Source organism: Grus americana, chromosome 3, assembly GCF_028858705.1.
Source record: "Grus americana isolate bGruAme1 chromosome 3, bGruAme1.mat, whole genome shotgun sequence".
Lineage (NCBI taxonomy): Eukaryota > Metazoa > Chordata > Aves > Gruiformes > Gruidae > Grus > Grus americana.
In genome coordinates this window covers 27911303-27930108 of record NC_072854.1, presented here as the reverse complement: position 1 = coordinate 27930108, position 18806 = coordinate 27911303, and the positions used below count along the sequence as shown (strand labels likewise).

The 18806-nt window shown below is 40.1% G+C and overlaps 1 protein-coding gene across 1 annotated transcript in view; it reads right to left on the bottom strand.

Moving 5' to 3' along the window:
• Positions 1-18806, bottom strand: part of ZNF451 (zinc finger protein 451) — a 42580-nt gene that overhangs the window by 7444 nt on the left and 16330 nt on the right. Inside the window, exons 8-13 of the mRNA XM_054822954.1 lie at positions 17628-17781; positions 15513-15660; positions 13288-14936; positions 12072-12203; positions 7895-8025; positions 6776-6962 (exon numbers count right to left, since the gene is read on the bottom strand). Of these exons, the coding sequence (XP_054678929.1) occupies positions 6776-6962; positions 7895-8025; positions 12072-12203; positions 13288-14936; positions 15513-15660; positions 17628-17781 (2401 nt within the window). The remainder of the gene's footprint in view (positions 1-6775; positions 6963-7894; positions 8026-12071; positions 12204-13287; positions 14937-15512; positions 15661-17627; positions 17782-18806) is intronic.

The following is an 18806-nucleotide window of genomic DNA, read 5'->3' as shown; positions in this document are numbered from 1 at the left end:
TATGCTTGTCCTCAGTGTTTCCCCCTGCCCCCACCCTCCTCAAAGCTACACAGAGCAAAGATTACAGGCACAAAAGCAGTAAAGATGAGAATTTTAAGATGTTCTGATATGTCTCTGTGGGAATAAGACTGTAATGGTCAGAAGAAAAGCTGTCTGCAAACAAAAGTCCCAGGCAGAAATGCTCCAACAAATAAGGGGGTGGGGAGGCAGGAATTCAGCTTCCTTTAGGGGTTAGACAGCAAGAACTGTTAGTGTGGAACTTGTCACTTGTCAACCAAAGAGAAGGAAAGGCCAACTGATTGGACAGATGCATGTTTAAGTCAGAAGACAGCAGGCTGCTTTTCCACATAGGACAGGTCATTGTGCTTGATCTAATGTTGCTTGTAGCGTGTCTGTACCCTGTGACTGAACTCTGCTCTCAGAGAGATCTTGGATTCCCATTAAGAATATACTCCATGCAAATATCAGAGAATGGCTGAGGCTGGAAGGGACCTCTGAAGGTCATCTTGTCCAGCGCCCCTGCTCAAGCAGGATCACCTACAACTGGCTGCCCAGGCCTATGTCCAGATGGCTTTTGGATATAACAAAAAAAGATACTGTACTGGGGAACTCAGAACTTGAGTTATAGCTTTACCAGGGCTGAGTAGTGGGAAAGTACTACCTCTCTCAACCTGCTGGCAACAGTCCTAATACAGCCCAGGGTACCATTGGCTTTCTTAGCCGTGAGAGCACATTGCTGGCTCGTGGTCAACTTGGTATTCACCAGGAACCCCCAGGTCCTTTTCTGCAAAGCTGTTTTCCAGCTGGTTGGCCCCTGGTCAGCATATATCAGTGCCTGGGGTTGTTCCTCCCCAGGTGCAGGACTTTGCACTTCTTGAACTTCACGAGGTTCCTGTCAGCCCTTTTCTCCCCTGTCAGGGTTCCTCTGGATGGCAGCACAACTCTCTGGTGTATCAGCTGCTACTCCCAGTTTTGGGTCCTCAGTAAACCTGCTGAGGGTACACTCTGCCCCACCACCTAGGTCATTAATAAATACATTAAATGGGACCAGACTTAGTATTGATCCCTGGGGTACACCGCTGGTTACTGGCCTCCAACTGGATTTCATGCCACTGATCACCATGTTCTGGGTCTGGCCATTCAGCCAGTTTTCAGTCCACCTCAAAGTTTGCTCATCTAACCCATACTTCATCAGCATATACTCATGGTACTGTTGACATCTTCTGATGAAGAATAATTGAGAATGTTTAATTTGAAGAAATCAAGCATGTCCTGTCTCATTAAAATGCTTAGCACATTCTGTAGCTCCCAACTCCTCTTGGGTCAGAGGAAGAGCAATTGGCCAGTTTCTCAGCCAAGAGATCTTAAGATATGGCCTCTTCTCTAGTGCATTTTGTTAAATAAACAACAGCTAAGAAACTCTGACCGTACCTATTCTCTCAAAGAAATCCTACTGCTTGCTATTGTCCTCATGTATTGCCAAATTCCTGCTGGAAGAACAAAAAACAGGAAAGCAAACTCTGGATGAATATAGAGCTCAGAGCTCAGACAGATTAACCCTATAGATGGGAGCAAATACAGTGATTTTTTTTGACATTTCATGAGTCTCTCATAGAAACCTATTCTGGGAAGAGACTGGTAAACTTTCACAGAATGCAAGCGCCACCCACTGTCCTGACATCAAAGTGCCACAGTTTGAATTTGGATTAGCTGCCCACATGGCTCAGCATAATTCATCCCCTGTATCTGACTCTCTTCTCTTGCAACCTCCCTAGTTGCCACCATCCCCTTAATAATTTCCATCAGGTTTCCTGGTTCCTGTCTCACCAGAGACTCTATTTCCCTTCCCTGGCCTTAGTCCTCCTCCCTTGCCTCACAACTACTTAACACACCTCCTGACTACTTCGCACGTTGCGCAGTTTCACACCCTACCTCCACTTCTCTCTCCTCCAGTGCTCCTTCTTTTAGTCTTTTCACTAACACCCAATCTCATCTGCCTCTTTCCCATCCCAATGTACGGTGGCATTAATATCACACTTAAATCACTGTCTCTCCAACCACCGACCCCTTCCCTTTTAGAGTTGATATCTGAAGTTTTAGTGCTACCTTACGTGAAGGACACCATTAAAGTTACCTCATTCAGGATCCTAGTAACTACTTAGCCAAAAACTTAAGATCAGTACCTCATCCTTCTACATTCATTAGCAATCATGTTCAGTATGTGATCGCGCTGCCTCTAAAATACCGTTCCTTGGCTTCCAGAATCCTTTCCTTCATTCCTTCTTCAATATGTCCCTGGAGGATCCTCCCCACATACTCCTCCCCAATACTTACTGCTGTAATCTCTGTTTCTTCATTAAGCTAACATCATCTGTATGCACGTACAGCTACTCCCTGCTGAGGGTTCACAAATACACAAGACCTCTCTTCCTCCATGCAAACTAAAGCTTCACTCTATCTCTCCCTAGAGATGCTCATTCATCTGTTCATTCAAGTGTAGCATGACTGAAAATACAGCTCTCAATTACCCACCCTCCTCCAACTGCATTTTTTGGAAACTGTGGCCAATACCATAATGGTCACTCAGACGTTCATTTAACCTTCATCTTAGACACCTCTCAAAATTCACAACCAGATTAAATTAAACCTTGAGATTTTTTGGTATGATCTGAGTGGTGCAGTCTTCCCAGTTCATCCACTTGGCTACAATTCTTGTTCAGACTCTTTATCTTAGGTCTAATACATTGCTTTCTCCCTAGGGTGTGTGTATATATGTATATATATATTCAAAGATGCACACAAGAGATGCCACTGACATACCAAAGCCAGTAATAACTTCCTGTTGTAGCTAAACACAAGGTTACAACTCAAGGGTGACTTTCTCAGCACTCCCTACTGCAATAGGCTGTGGCCACTGTAATACCAGTGTAAATAAAGGAATAGATGCTTACTAGAGTAACTATCATTCATTCAGGGTGCATCACACTGCAGATGCTCATGCCCTTCACATTCAGTCTCTGTGGACGATGGGGGCAGGAGGCTGTGACTTATCTTTAGTTATTTGCAGTCTGTGTTAACTGAAGGGTCAGAAAAAGCAGAGATGGGGTCAGATGTGGTATTCATATTGGATCTCAACAGCCACAAAAACTTGACTACTGAGAAGACAAGCAACTATTCTTAATGCCTTCTGTAAATTAATTCTTAACTCCTCTTAAATTCTTTTGTTGGCTGTATGTAAACCAAAAGTTTTTTGGGATAGTGGGAGCTAGGAAGCTTAGCAGCCTATATCAAAATGAACTGAAATCCTGCTCTCCCAAATATAAACTCTCATAGAAGCTGCATTCAGCAGTATTTAAACACTGCAGGCAATAGTAGCAGCTTGAAGATTCAGACAGACATCTCCACTTGAGCACAGTGGAAATGAACCTTATGGGTCAGTGGAAGAGGTGCAGTGGCTATTTGGCAGACAACATAGTACATCACTACACCATTGATTCTGACAGTCTCATGACACAGCCTGGCTCTCTAAAAGAAAGGAGAAGAAACACTGAAAAGTTTGGTCCTCTTATTAAAAAAGTCTGTTTTATTTAAGAGCTCGGTCAAGAAGGGATCTCATCTGAATATCACTGTGAGAAATACAGTTAAACTAAATCCACTGACTTACACAAAAAATCACTTTTGACAACCAAGAAGTCATGGCATTCCTGTCAGTGTTAGGATGGGTATGATGACCCCTAACCTACCACCAACTTCACCCTCATCATTGTCCAGCACTCATTAAAAGTATAAGCTGTAGCAGTACTGTCATGAGTAGCTATCAAGTGTCAGGACATAGACAAGGGAGTTACAGTGGTTTTCTGCATGCTACAAACTTTTCTTTGTGAAGAAATTACAAAGGGAGACATTGAAAATTCATCTCTTCTACCCTTCTCAAACGACTCCATTAAAATGCATGAATTTCATCGTGTGTTGTGCCTTCAGCATAAAAGAAAAAAAACAACCCACCTTCTGTATTTATGAACTCAGGTTTAGCTGCAGAAGAGAGCAAATGTCTTGCCTACTCTTTTCATACCTCAAAGGAAATTCATGCATCCACTACAGCCAATGGTCTCCTAAGGTAACATACAGTTGATATTCTATTGCAACATATGCAGGAACTTTTCTTTATTTATTATTAAATGAATGCATGTACCACAGTTCCCATAGCAGTTCTGCTGACATGGTAAAATGGTTCACAAGGTGCAACTGTCAGAGACTGCCACAACCAAACACAATCCAACTGCTCACAAGCTAATGATAGCTCTGTCAAGGTGATTCAGGGAAATAGCTTTTTCATTTTGAGGCTCATCCAATACCAACAACTGTCTTATATTTTTCAATGCAATTCTCTGCAGTAATTGTTTCTCACTTATTTCTCCCTCCAGGATAATAACCATAGGCTGAGAAAGTCACAAAGCAAGCAATTCTTGTTTGTATTTCCTTATATTTAGCTGCATTTCCGTAACAGGACAACAGGTTATACCAGCCTATGATACATTGCACGACTTTCCATCTGAGCCCTCCAATACTGGTCTTGCCACACTAAGACTTGCAAATGCTTGCTGATGCCACTGAGACACACAGTGAAGTGTGTATTATGTGGTGGCTTTATCTTTTTTAAAAAACCCACAAAACCAAACCAAAAATCAAACTTTACTTTTTTTACTTTTACTCTTGGTAACATCATCTAATGTCCTGTTTTAATACAGGAACAAGAGACAAAGGCAGCTCTCACTATCTCGGTGTCCCGTCCCCCCCACCGCTGACACTGACTGGAGAAAAGAACCAGGGACGGCTCAAGACAGTTCTGTTCCTTACAAGTTTCCCAGGGAACACTGACAATCTGAGGGCTTGTGCATGATTCCATCACTTTCCTGCTGAAAGTATTTAATTTTTTTTTTTTTAATGACCACATGCATAACTTAAGTGGGATGCACAATGATCAGCCAGCCAGCCAGCAAGTTAAGATTTGGGGCCTCTCAATAGTGCCCATCACCATAACAGTAAATTAAATATTAACATAGTAAAGGACACTGAAAGAAGGGTTAAGATTAGGAAACTTCTGAAAGCAAGACCCATATAAAAAAAAAAAAAAGAAATACTGGAGTATAATTTATACACAGGTTAGATCAAGTCATCACCTCTGAGCCAGTATACCCCAGTGAATAAAGCTACACTAGCAAAACTACCCAGGCAGTGAGCTGAACTCCCCTTACATAGCAAAACAGTCATTTCCCTCTCCTCACTGTCTCGTACCGTTAAGTCACACAACAAACTGTACAAGAAATGAAGCCCCTACAACTAAATTGACTTACAGCTAAATCGACTGCTTGCAAGTTACAGCTCTCTTCCAACTCTTCCTCCCAAAAATATGCAAAGCTCCCAAAGCAAAAACAGCCTCCCACATTCATATACAGTTACAGCTATAATTACATTAGAAAAGATCTATCAATACACTCCACAAAGAAAACATTCGTAGTGGGAATGCAATGATTCAATGTGTAGCTTTATAGGTAACTGTGAAGAAAAGTCATCTTCCCCCTTCAGCAAAGTGAACTGCACTAGTCAAAGTGACAGTTCTGCAATTAATTATGCCAAGAAATTTTACCAGAATGGCTGCTTCTGTCTGGAAATCACATCTCCAAAATCCAGCTGAAGAATCTAGACCAGCAAGTGCTTGAGGTGGCCAGAAGACTCTATAAGCACCTTTTCTGTATCAGAAGCACATAAATCAATTCCAGCTCACCACAGATAGTTTTTTGCAGGAAACCTTTATAATTACCCTATCTTTCATTTTCCCTCTAATCGATTGATGCTCATTCACCATTGAGTGCTAGCACTCTAATCTTCCTGGTAGAACAGCAGCACCACGTGATAGCTCTCATACACCTGCATCAAGACCAGCAGTGTATTCTTCTGAAAACAGTTTAGGGCTAATTCAGAAACAACTTTCTGTAGTATGTGCTCAGTTTACAAGCCCCTCAAAACCACAACGAGAAGCCAAGAAAAGCAATAATGTGCCTACAGAGACATGTCAGGTCTTCTAAGTAAACTTTACTTCAAGGTATTTTAAAATACTGAGAAGTATTAAAACTCAGCTCCGGTATCTTTTGCATGAAAATGAGCTGGCTCAAACCTCTGATTATCCTATATAAAAACAGGGTGATCATTTCGGTGTGCCATTAATTAGAATATGGCATTCTGGAGAACTCAAATGCTTTAACTGATATTTTTCCTTCCAATGGATGAGAGCGCCATGTGCCAGTGAAGACAAATACCAAGTGACTGGAAGCAGCCAGGAGGACAATCAGAGTTAAAATAGGCAGAGAAATTTTGGGAAATAATGATGCTTTAGCAGGGTCACGATTGTTTCAGACCCAGAACAAATCAAGTAAAGTAGATTTCGGTACAAACTGACAAATATGCACATGAGCGCGCTCTAGAGAGCTTTAGCTAGAAAGGAGTTTTCAGACCGAAACAATAGTTTGTCTCCTGCTATAATAAAGAATACAGGGAGAACAGAGCTTGTTATGTTGAAAAAAATGCTTAATTAAGTCTGGTTGCAAAGCTTGCCCCAAGCAAATTGATTTTCTGATCTATATTTCATTGAAATATCAGTAAAATACAAGAAGCATCAAGCAACAGCTTGTGTTACCAGCTGAACCAGTGGTCAGTTCTTTTATTGGAAAGAACTATTGGTTTACTGGAAAGATTGTATTTAATTTTTACTTTCTACCTTTTGTGGTATCTGAAATGCTGTTCAGCAAGGCACACATCATGTCTCCTTCAATGTGGTGAGGATTTAGAATGCGAGCTGACCGCTGGGTCATCTTAAATTGACTTTCCAGTTCCAGGAAGCTTTTGTCTCCAGAAAGTACAGTGAAAGGAATTTGCTTGGGCAGGTGCTCATCCAGGCGACCAGCCTGTATGGAAACAAATAACAATTGTTGAACTGAGATCATATTTTTATCTTTTGATGTTTAGCTAGCTTTTTGTAAGACAGGTCTTCACAGGAAAGCCTTCTACAGCAACTTACCTCTGCTTTTATGCTCCAATGCATGTTATACCACTATGAAAGGTATTATTTCAACAGTTTGACACTGCTTTTATTCTATACGTATGACATTATAGGAAATGGCTACCAGAACGGTACAGATAGAGTATAGAATGAACGCCTAAAAAGCAGTATTTCAGAACTATCTCCACAAAAACCAAGTCATCTGCGCAGAGCATTTTCAGAATCCTAAAAAAGTCTAATGTAACATACACTGTTGCAAAACACGCTTATATTGTATAATTAGATTCTCAAGTATTTTTATCTAACTGATAAAGCAGTATTAAGAACATGAGTCCCCATGGCATCCCAGATTCCTGCCCTTCACCTGCACCTCTCCCAACCCAGCCAAAGCCCTAGGTCTACTGAACAGAGACACTGCTCTTTCTTAGCCCAACTGGGTCTCTGAAACTGGCATCCACCCATCCAGCTCCATCTTAAAGACGGCTCTAGATTTGGGCTACTTGAAGAAAGAGGCAGGAGTTACATTTCCCTCTGAAACAGAAACTATAAGAATTGTGATTTTTTTATTCTTCATTCCCTAACCAGCCCCCTTCCCCTCCACAACAGACTGATGTCCTATTTGGGCTTTTTTATTCCTACAGAAAGAAAATCACTTCTCAACAGGCTGTCTCCACTCAATTCGGTGACAGGTTTATCATTCTTCTTAATGAATGCAGAAGTCACGTGAACAGAATCTAAGAACCTCATCTGTAATTATTAATTAACATCAACAGCAGATATCATCTGCCACTCTTCTGTGGGCACAGAAACACAGTAATAAAGAAAACATGCACTTACATGAATACAGAGAGCAAAGTCTGCTGCTTCTCTTCTGGTACCGCAACGTGGATGAAGAAAGAAACATCCAATCCTCTTAAGATAATTGTAAATTTTGCACTGCACTGGAGGTTTCCAGTTGCTGTGTCCTCCTAAACAGTGAAGAAAAAAACCAAACCAAAACAAAAAAACCAACAAAACCAAACCAGACACACCACCATGAATTAAGAATGCAAGAAGGCAAAAGCAAAGATAAATCTGTCTTTAAAGACAGAATTTATTTTGACCAATGTGAAAGCTAAAATAAACTTATAACCAAAATCCCAAAAGAACCCTCGTTCTTGGATTAGAAAGCAAAAAAGGGAAAAGTAGCTAGCCTGATCCTACACAAAGCCTCTCAGTTTTGTATGAATTTTTCTTCTAATCCTGAAAAACTTATCTTCTAAAAATCATGTGCATTTAGATACAAGTATTTATTTTTTTCCAGTTTTAAGCACAGTTACAGCTAACATGCAGAAGCAGAGGAACTCTGGGAACGTAGTACAAGTAACAGATAAGGTTCTCTTAGGGAATCCTGTACTAATGTAATGCCCAAGATTATTTCTAACACACTCTAACTGCCTGACAGATCACATGTCAGAACTCTTTAAAGAGGATCCAAGAACTGAAGCAACAGCTGAAATAAATGCTAGAGTCCTGACAAACACTGGGATGCAGTCAAGGATAAGCAAAATGAGGCTACAACTGGGGAAAATATAAGTGCAGGAATTTTCTCAACAGTATCCTAAAACATGTAGTTACTGGCTGAGAAAATAGTTAGATAATAGAGATGAGCTGAGTAACAGGCCTGCTACAGATAAAAAGAATACCAGGCTGAAACAGATTGCAAGGGAAAAGAAAGGAGCAGCAAGTTTCTCAAGAAGAGAGGGGAAAAATAGAGGAGCTTGCAGTTACTATGACAACATAAAAAGAAAAACAAATGGAAGGACAGTTGGAAGGGAGCGAATAAGAATTTCATGACTTCCCAATTGCTAAGAAATAATGAGTCTGCAATGGGGAGGAAAAAAATGTTGCATTATCTGCCAGATGATAGAGCAGCTGGATGTAAGAAAGGATTTTGAATGGAACGTGAAAGCAGTCATCAGTGGCACTTCATGTGAGGACATGTGAAACTAAGGCTCAAGTAAACAGGCTACAGAGGATTGTGTATTCCAACCTGCCCATCCCCAGTCTGACAAAGTAGAAGAAACAATTTTCAGTGTATGTCTCCTGGTTTGTTTTTTGGTGGTGGTGGGGGGTTATGTTTTCTTTCTGGTTTGGGTTTTTTTTTCCCCTCCTCCTCTTTCCTTTTCGGCCTAACATCTATGAGAGGGTATTAAAAAAAAAAATCTTAAAAGATTTCATAACAGACTACACAGAAACAATTTAGGGGTATCTGTCCATGAGAAAAATGGTATTCGCAAGTCATTCTCATCTGTTGTGACAGGCTTGGTCACTATTTGGGAAAGACTTGTAATTACCAACCCTGGCTTTTGGCTACATAAATGTACAGCATAAACATTTGACCAGGACAGCTGAAAACAATGACAGAACTGTATTTAGTCTGGTGGAGTTAAACCACAAATTGGTGAATGACATCTGAAAATACAAACAATACAGAGCCTGGGCAATACAACAGAGAACTCAAAGCAAAGCTAAGGCTGTATTAGCAACAGGAGTATCATATAAAAAAAAGAAAATCAGAAGTGTTGTTTGGGAAACACAGGAAAAAAACTCCAGAAGAGACAGGGATATTGCTCTATTTGCACAGGCTAAACAAACAAGAATAGCATGCATCAAGTAACTCCATAAACCATTATTATGGGAGGGCACCTACAACAATAAATCCAGATGTGCCTGGGAGCCTTAGTGTTCCTGTGCTCTGTAACAATATAGTTGACACAAACTGCTGAAGTGTTCTCTGATATGAATACAGCCCATTTAAATCACCATGAACTTTCAGTTCAAGTGCTCTAGGGGCCATTCCCACAAGGCAGCCTGCACGCAGCAACCCCATGTGAGAAGCAAGAAACGAAGTGGCACTGACATGGGCTGGGCCATGCCAGCAGGTGCCCGTGCCTGTGACATCCCTGGGCATTGTGTCTTAACTAGCACAGGTACCTTTGGGTATGATTATCGTATTAATAGAGCTTCCTAACAATAGATTAGTAACACTAAGACTGTACTATGGATTATTTCTTTCTTGGATAGGTCAGAGAAGAGATATTTCTGACAATTACACAGTTCAGACATTCCTGGGTTCAATCCATTTTTTCTTACTGAATCAAAACCAGGGCATTTTAACCTTGGAAAATAATAGTAACAGCCCAGAAGACCCTGTCATAAAAAACAAGCTTAGGTCAATTAATGACAAACTAGTTTTGATTAAATTAAATAGAATAAAAAGTACAACTGAAAGCAAGCGTCTGAATTCAAGTGGGGAAAGTTTGACATAACTGTGAAAAATTATTCTTTACTAAATAATTCTTTATAAAGCCCAGACAGAGAGGCTTTGGACTTTAGATGTCAAACAGGTCAGCCATTTATTCAAGTCAGATTCCTAGTAGTTTCTACTTTTTATCTGTAGAAAAAGGGAAAAGTGTTTTAAAGGCCAAGTGGATTGAATAACTACAGAAATAAACAACAAACCTTCAGCAATTACAAGCCACAGCCAAACTCCAAATCATAATAGCCTTAGAAGTCAAGGAGTGCAGAGGTGAAGTGAAATTTGACCAGAAGTCAAGCTGGGCAAAGCCTCACAAAAGATCATAAGAACAAAGAACAGGTTGCTCAGCCATATACAAAAGAGAACATAAACAGAGCAGCCAGGCAGCAAGGATGAAAGAGAAATCCAGGACAATTAGGTGAAATTTAAGTCCCCCAAAATCAGTATTTTCTGTGGCTTTGTGTGTGTATGTGTGCACAAATACTGCTACTGTAAATAGAGGCCAAGTGCTAGGTAATGACAGTACAGGTCATGATACAGAGGTAATGCCTGAGCAGAACACAAAACTCAGGAGCATAACCTGCTTTGATAGAGAAGACCAGCGGATTTGTCCCCAGACCTCCTAACAATCAGACATTAGATTAGAAGTCCAGGAGCACAGCTGACACTGAAGAACTTACACTAATAGACATACTTGCTCTGCCTTCACCAGCTAACTGGAATACCTATTTCTAAGAGGGAAAAAGAAGGAAAAAAAATGTAGGGATTCAGGCATCAAAAGGCCTTTCTGTCCAACCTCAGCAGCATGAAGACTCTCACCTTTCAGGATGTTCTTGATTATCTTTTAAAGAAAGAGCTTATTAAGAACATTAAATACAGAAGAAGTGCAATGCAATGGTATTTACTAAGTGTAAAACATGGCTGACAGTTGCTACAAATTTGTTAAGACAATGCCTATGTTTCAGGCAATACATATTTTGAAACTATCCCTTATCTAGACTCTACTGAAGTTTTCACTGTACCACAAGCAAAATAATTATGAAGGCAGATACAGAGAAAACCAGTAGAAAAAAACATGAGGTGGACAAGAAGTTGGTTCAAGAACAGTCAGGTAAGGAAAAGCATCAAGTTAAAGTGATGCTATTGGTAGACTTCGCAAGAAGTTTTCTTACAAACCCATAACAATGTGAGTTCCATCAACCACCTTGCACCACTACCACTATCTCCCAGATGTGAGATACACCTATTGATGTACAGGTTGGCCAGGAACATCCTTAAGGAGCAGGCCAGATGCAGAATAAAATTCAAGTACAAGAATGTAAAATCATGCCTTTTGGAACTAAGATCATCATGACAAGCACTTGGGAGTTTGAAAGAAAATAATCTCTGAGTATCATGGCTGCCCTGATAATTATGAAAACCTATTATGATACAGCTGAGGCAAGTTCAGCAGGGAAGCCAGAAACACTCCTAAACTGTTTAGCAATTCTGGAACAATATTCTACAAGGAATAAGAAGAGCAGAAGAGGTTAAGATTGAGTTAGAAAAGTTCAAGAACATTTCTATTACATGGTGTCTGTGACTTTGTAACTTAAGAAACCTTAGTGGCTGCTTGTTCCTGTTCTTCATTCTCTCAGATTTAAAGAATCTCTTCTCAAGTATCTGTGCAGACTTGTTAATGTTATCTTCCTATTTTCTTCAACCACTTCTTACCTTGAAAACCCCAGATAAATGTCCCTTGGTTCAGGTTAGCTGGCAGCTGCGTGAATAAGCTTCCCCAGTTGTCCAGATCCACCAACACAATGTGAGTCATGGTACTGAGGTAGTCAAGATCGGGAAGTTCATCTTCAATGGGATAAAAGGGACACATTTAAAGTTCATCTGACTTTCTGGTCAACCAACATACATCAACTTAGATAAGCTTTTGAAAATTCATGTATTCAACTGTTCCATAAGCTAAAAGTTACAAAACATGATCCTATTTAGTGATTACATTGTTTTTAAATCAATTGAAGTAGCATTTAGTAACACACAAATCGGACAGAAGAAAGCAGAATCTAGCAATATGATGGTGTAAAGCTGGATAGTTTTGTGGTAGGCACAGAAAGCTGTTGTCCTGCACAGAGATATTTTAATATTCAAGTGTGCACTCCCTACTATGGCAAGTCTCTGTGACATTTAATTGCTTACATGCATAAAAGCATGTAAAATGTTGAGACATACTTTTTGCTGTATATCTAACATAGAACCTTTTAATCAAAGGCATTATGACACCATAAGTAATTAAAAATACTTCCAATTTTTGAACACAAAGTACACCTTCAGCATTCTTGATGTCATTCTTATAAGTGACATCAACTTAAAAAAATATTTGCATGCTCAAGGCAAATAGCCTAATACATACTGAGAAAATAAGTTCTCAGCCAAAATTATTTTTGGCAAGCTAAAGGAAACTGAGAAGATGGTGTTATAATAGGACTGCCCACACAGAAAGCACTACCAGGCTCATAAATATTTATACATACAGAAGAGGCAAGTTTCTCTTGAATGCATGTGTATTATAGACCACTTAGAAATCTAGAAATGTATCTGAGTCCTTGATTGTCATCCTCCTTTTAACAACAAATTATGCTCCCAACTAATTTAGAAATTAAGTTTTTCAGTCTCAGGGTTCTCTCATCTGCCTACTTTTTGTTTTTTTAAAGACTTCATGCATATGGCATATAGCAATAAACTGTTGAGTCCAAGTTCTGGAAACTCAAATACCAAGACTTGTAAATGCAGCTTTGAGAAATAAGAAATACTAAATTCTGAGCTGATTTATAGAATGGAAGTAGGGAAATGGTATGCTACATACTTGTACTGACATTCAAACAGAGTGTATTAAAGACAAGAATATTTTTCTAATGTTAAAAAAAATTCTACAAACCTTCACCAGGTTCTTCAGAGTGTGTTGAATTTTCTTTTTTTTCCTTCTTTCCCTGTGTTGGTCCCTGCAGAGGAGATGACTGTGGTCTCTTGGATGGAGATGCTTGAAGTTTTAGCTTGTGAGGTTTTCTGTCCACACAAGCCCCACTTGCTGTGAACTTGAATACTGTATTTTCCGATTCTGATGCAAGACTTGATAGATCAGGTTTCTGCAAGAAGCAGTGTTTCATGTGATAGTGCTGATGTGCACTCTGAAGATCGTCAAAGTTTTTGTTGCATGCAGCACATCTAACAACATACATTTCTTCCTTGTGTTTTGCTGATGTATGACTGTTGAGATGACTGTTCATATCAGCAAAATTCTGTGCAGTTGCAGAGCAGGAGCAGCATCGAAACCATAAGTTTCCTTTCTGCAGCATGGCTTTCCGACAATTCACATAATCGTTCCTCCTGTTTATTCTGGAGACATAAGTTGTCCGGCAACCACATGTTAAAAGGTCTCCTTTTTCTACTGGGAGAAAGTCTTCCTCTTTTTTTATTGATACTTCCATCTGCTCAGGCACAAATGCATAGTCCATGCTATGAATCTCCTTATAATGGATTAGAAATTCTTCTTCTGTGTCAAAGAAGAGATTACCACAAAGGCCACAGAAGTATTTAGTCTGTATCTCCTGGTTATTATGCTCTTGGAAGTGTCGCTGTAACGTTCCTACTTTCCGAAAGTGATTTCTGCATAAGCCACAGCAATATCTGTGAAACGCATGGCTTTCTAAGGACATACAATGTTGTTTAACGCTCTCTTCAGATTCAAACATCTCCTCACAAATGCGGCATTGCCATTTTCCCAGAATAGGACTTTTTTCAGGGGAGAGTTCCACAGGACTAGCAATGCCACCTTTCCTTTCACCTGCAGAAATGCACACTGTGTCAGAAGCAGAAGGCATAGGTTCATCTTCTAGAGCTTCTTGCTCATAATAGTAACTATGTCCACCATGAAATTCAGTCACGTGTCCCATAATATCCTCTTCTCTAAGGAGATCTACAGAGCATGCTCTACACCAGAGAAGAAAATTATTCAAGTGCGCTCCCCCATGGAATCGACTCATATGTAGGCGGATAATGCTTGAATTTTCAGCAAGCTTTCCACACACAGCACACTTGTGACAAATCCTATTTGCTGCTAAAATGTGCTTTTCTACTGACTCTTCGGTAAAAAACTTTTGAAGGCATTCACAAAACCAGGCTTTTACTTTGCAGTCTTCACTACCTTGACTCTGGTTTGCTCCACGATCTTCATTTTTAACTTTTAAATCACTCTTCCGTTTTGAAGGAGTAGACCCTCTTTCACTGGTAGACTCATTTGAAGTCAAACGTCTTTTAAGCAGAGGTCTTGACCGATCCACAATATTGCACAAATGAGACTGATTTTTATTTTTTCCATTGATATGACAGAACATCAAGATGGACTCTTCCAATGTACTAAGAACTTTTACGTTATGTTGAGTGGTTTGCTTATGCTGGGTGATCTGATGCTTATCAGCAAACAGTTCATCACAGTTCTCACAGTAACCTTTTGTTTTAAATATCTCTGCAACTTGGGAGATGCTCTTCTTTGACAGTGCCACAGGCCCAGAATTACGACAACGTGTTCTAGAATGGAGAAAAAAAGAAAAGAGGTAATATCATAACCTGAAACATTTTTAAACTGTCAGAGGTACTTTGAAATATTATATAGTAGCTACAGTAATTAGCATGTGGAAATGGTGTGCTACAGCAATTAGCACGTGGAATACTGACTCACCTACTAGCTTGTCAACAAAAACATGCAATGCCTATCTAGTCTCTGCACTTTAAAGAGAATTAGGTGCTAATTTCCAAAACTAGCACTTCAACTGATGCTTATGTTGTTGACTCAGTACATTTTAGCAATCAAATCCTGCCACCTTAGAAACAGTGCAACAGAGACCAAGTTCTGTTGTTCTGTTTGTTACAGAAAGTAACAAAAAGAATACAGCCAGCCATCAGCATTCTGCAGTGGGTTGTATGAGGTAAGGTGGGGTAAAAGACATGGAAAGGGGACAGTTTTTTGGATAGCTGACTTAGGAAATCAACATTCAAACGGGTCCTAGATGACCTGAAAGCCACTAGCATCACAAAGAACACGTCTGCCTATCTGTTACTGATCTATGGATGTTCACATTATAAAGACAGTTGTCTCTTACAAACCTGAAATGAGCCGTTAATTCCATATGCGAGCGTAGTACCTGGTAGCAGGATATACACTTTACTTGGAAAGGGACTTCTTTGCACAGAGATATCAGAAGGTTCTTTGCATAGGATGGGAAAGGTAGAGGAAGGCCAGCCTTCATTTCGTCTGTAACGTGGAATGGCAGAAAGTGCAACCATGCGTTAAAGATTTCTTTCACAGTATTTCAGCTCTCGGGTGACATAGTACTATATGCACTCGTTTGTCACAGCGTTCAGAAAGCAAGTTACCATGTGTCAGCTGAGCCACCGTAATTGTTCAAGGGAAGCTTTAAAACTGCATTAATTGTTTAAACTTCTTTAACCATCTCATATTTGAATCTGTTTGCATCTTGTTTTTTCACACTCAGTGACTGACTCTACTTCCCTTTTCTTCCTTCTACAAGGTCAGGTCAGACGTTTCTCTCAGAAAGGTTCTTACTGACCTTCTTCCCCTCCATCTATCACCACCTGTCTACTCTTACTACATACACTTTTGTTTAAAGCTGTAGTGTGTTTAAAAAAGTGCACAAATCATTTAACAAGTTCCCGCATACTCTGGCCATTTCTCTCTTTCCCATCCTCAATGTTAATTCTTCTTAAATTTTTAGGTGCAGGACTTGCTGTTGTTCCAAGCATATACTCCATGACTAACTCCAGATACCAGTAGAATAAAAAAAATATTGAAAAGAGAACTTTATATTGCTGTTAATGTTCTGCATATTAGGAGGCAAATTCTCTTTGAATTTTCTGTTTAGTAAGATGTGATGATCAGCAGGCAGTAACTTGAGGTTATGCCTTTTGACTAACTTCACTTCCAGATCTTACAGCCCATGCTGATATTAATCATGAAGACCTACCAATGCAAATGGAAAAATGGAGCACTTTTTTTTGTTCTGAGCTACAAGCCATCCATCTCTAAAGAAGAAAACACTATTTTGTGCTTTTAATCTTTTCAAAGCAACAGCTCACTAGTAATCTTTTTTAAAACCTACGTCCTGATTTTAAAGGCATCTACAGTCAGCACATTCAAAATTAATAACCGATTTGAGAATAAAGGTACATTAGATTTACAATACATAACAGAACTCAGAACCGTGCAGCTGATTGTCACTTCCATGAAGACAGCAGCACTCACTCAACCTGCAGGAAGATTCCTTCAAAGCCTGTCTTTACTGTACAGTTACTGCAGCCACTCTGGGGGAGGGCAGAAGATATAGTTATTTCTCATCTTCATAACCGCACCAATCCTTTTTGCCATGTAGGTTTATCCTGAAAGCTACGTTATCTAAAATATGGCAGCTTCTTGAATTAGAAGTCAACTCCATCTGTACCTCATCTGTCTCAGTCATTTACTTAACATTAAAGTAGATGCTTTAATGCCTATTGCTTATGTCAAAGCTAAAAAGTCACTACAGCTATGATGGTCATTAACTCTGTTTTCCAGACCACAATCAGACAGATATTTTCTGTGGAATCTAGTAAGTATTGTTCAGGATGTTATCAGCTCACAACATAACCAGCATTTTAGCCTTCAGTAGCAATGCTGCCAGTGCAAGGCATCAGATCGGCAACACTGTTCCAGCTAAGCAGGCTAAATTTGCAATTATACGGAGAAGAAACTGTCACGGGTCTTCTCCATCAGGAATGCCAAGGACACTGACAAAAATAGACTTCAGACAATACAGTGAGGGGAAGGAACATCACGACCAGTCTGACTGGAATTGGAAAAGAAATTTATGCGCTTTGTTCCAAGTTCCTATCAACATGCTAAATGTAAACTTATTTAGGTAGTTGCACAGTGTCACTGGAGGATGAGAAGCTTGTATGAGAGACCTGACAGCATGAGATAAAGGAAAGTCTGCTTCTCATCATAGCAGCTGTGATGGAGGAATCTTTTCTACACAAAAGTATGAATTTCAGAGCATCTTCTCTTATAGCACTGTAACACATTTAAGAACTTAAAAATAAGAATCCATTAAAAACAAACTTTAAAACCTTAAGCTTTTATACACAGTAGAAAAACATAAGTTGCTTCGTATCATAAGGATCAATTATCAGAATAAAAGAAAAGAAGTACACTTAGTAGCAACATACCACTCAATTTAGAAACCTGGAGGAAGTGGTTCTTTCCTGACATATGCTGCAAGCATTCGTCTCTTTTGGTGAAAAGGAGGAAGCAGTTTGGGCATGCAAAACACTGAATATGCTGTGGAGGGAGATCTTTTTTATGTCCATCACTTTCATTTAGCTGGAAGAGAAAATCATCTAGTTAGGAAAAATATTAAGTCAAGAAACCAGTCCCAATTCTCCTCATGTCCTTCCATTCCTCTTGCTTCTGTGGTAATATTTTCACTCTTGGGTTTTCAGCTACCACATCTATGTTTATCTACAGCCTACCCCTATGCACTTCAGCTCGCGAGACACAAGGGGCTGGCCAAACTGCCATCGTCAAACTCAGCTACTCATCCTTACTAAGCTGGTGTGCTGGTTTTGGCTGGGATAGAGTTAATTTCTTTCATAGTAGCTAGCATGGGGCTGTGCTTTGGATTTATGATGAAAAGAGTGTTGATAACACAGGGATGTTTTCGTTCCTGCTGAGCAGTGCTTACACAGAGCCAAGGCCTTTTCTGCTTCTCACACCACCCCACCAGCGAGGAGGCTGGGGGTGCACGAGGAGTTGGGAGGGGACACAGCTAGGACAGCTGACTCCAACTGACCAAAGAGATATTCCATACCATATGCCATGCTCAGCATATAATGCTGAGGGAAGGAGGAGGAGGAAGGGGCGATGTTCAGAGTGATGGCATTTGTCTTCCCAAGTAGCCATTACACATCATGGAGCCCTGCTTTCCTGGAGATGGCCGAACACCTGCCTGCCCATGGGAAGTGGTGAATTTGTTGTTTTGCTTTGCTTGTGTGCACAGCTTTTGCTTTACTTAAACTGCCTTTATCTCAATCTATGAGTTTTCTCGCTTTTACTCTTACAATTCCCTCTCTCATCCTGCCAGGGGAGAGTAAGCAAGCAGCAGTGTGGTGCTTAGGTGCTGGCTGCGGTTAAACTACTGGCAACTTTTCTATTCCCTTCTTGCACCACTGGGAGCAACCACCTTCCTCAGGAACTATGGGCTCCATCAGTTCTTAGCTATCCCTTTATCCAGGCTCTTAGAAAAAGCTCCTTCTGTCACTAAAGCAGCTGGTTTTCCTCATGTTGGTTCTTTCCCAATCTTGCTAACCTCCAACTTCTCAAAATGCTGCTCCTCAGAGTAGCCTGAC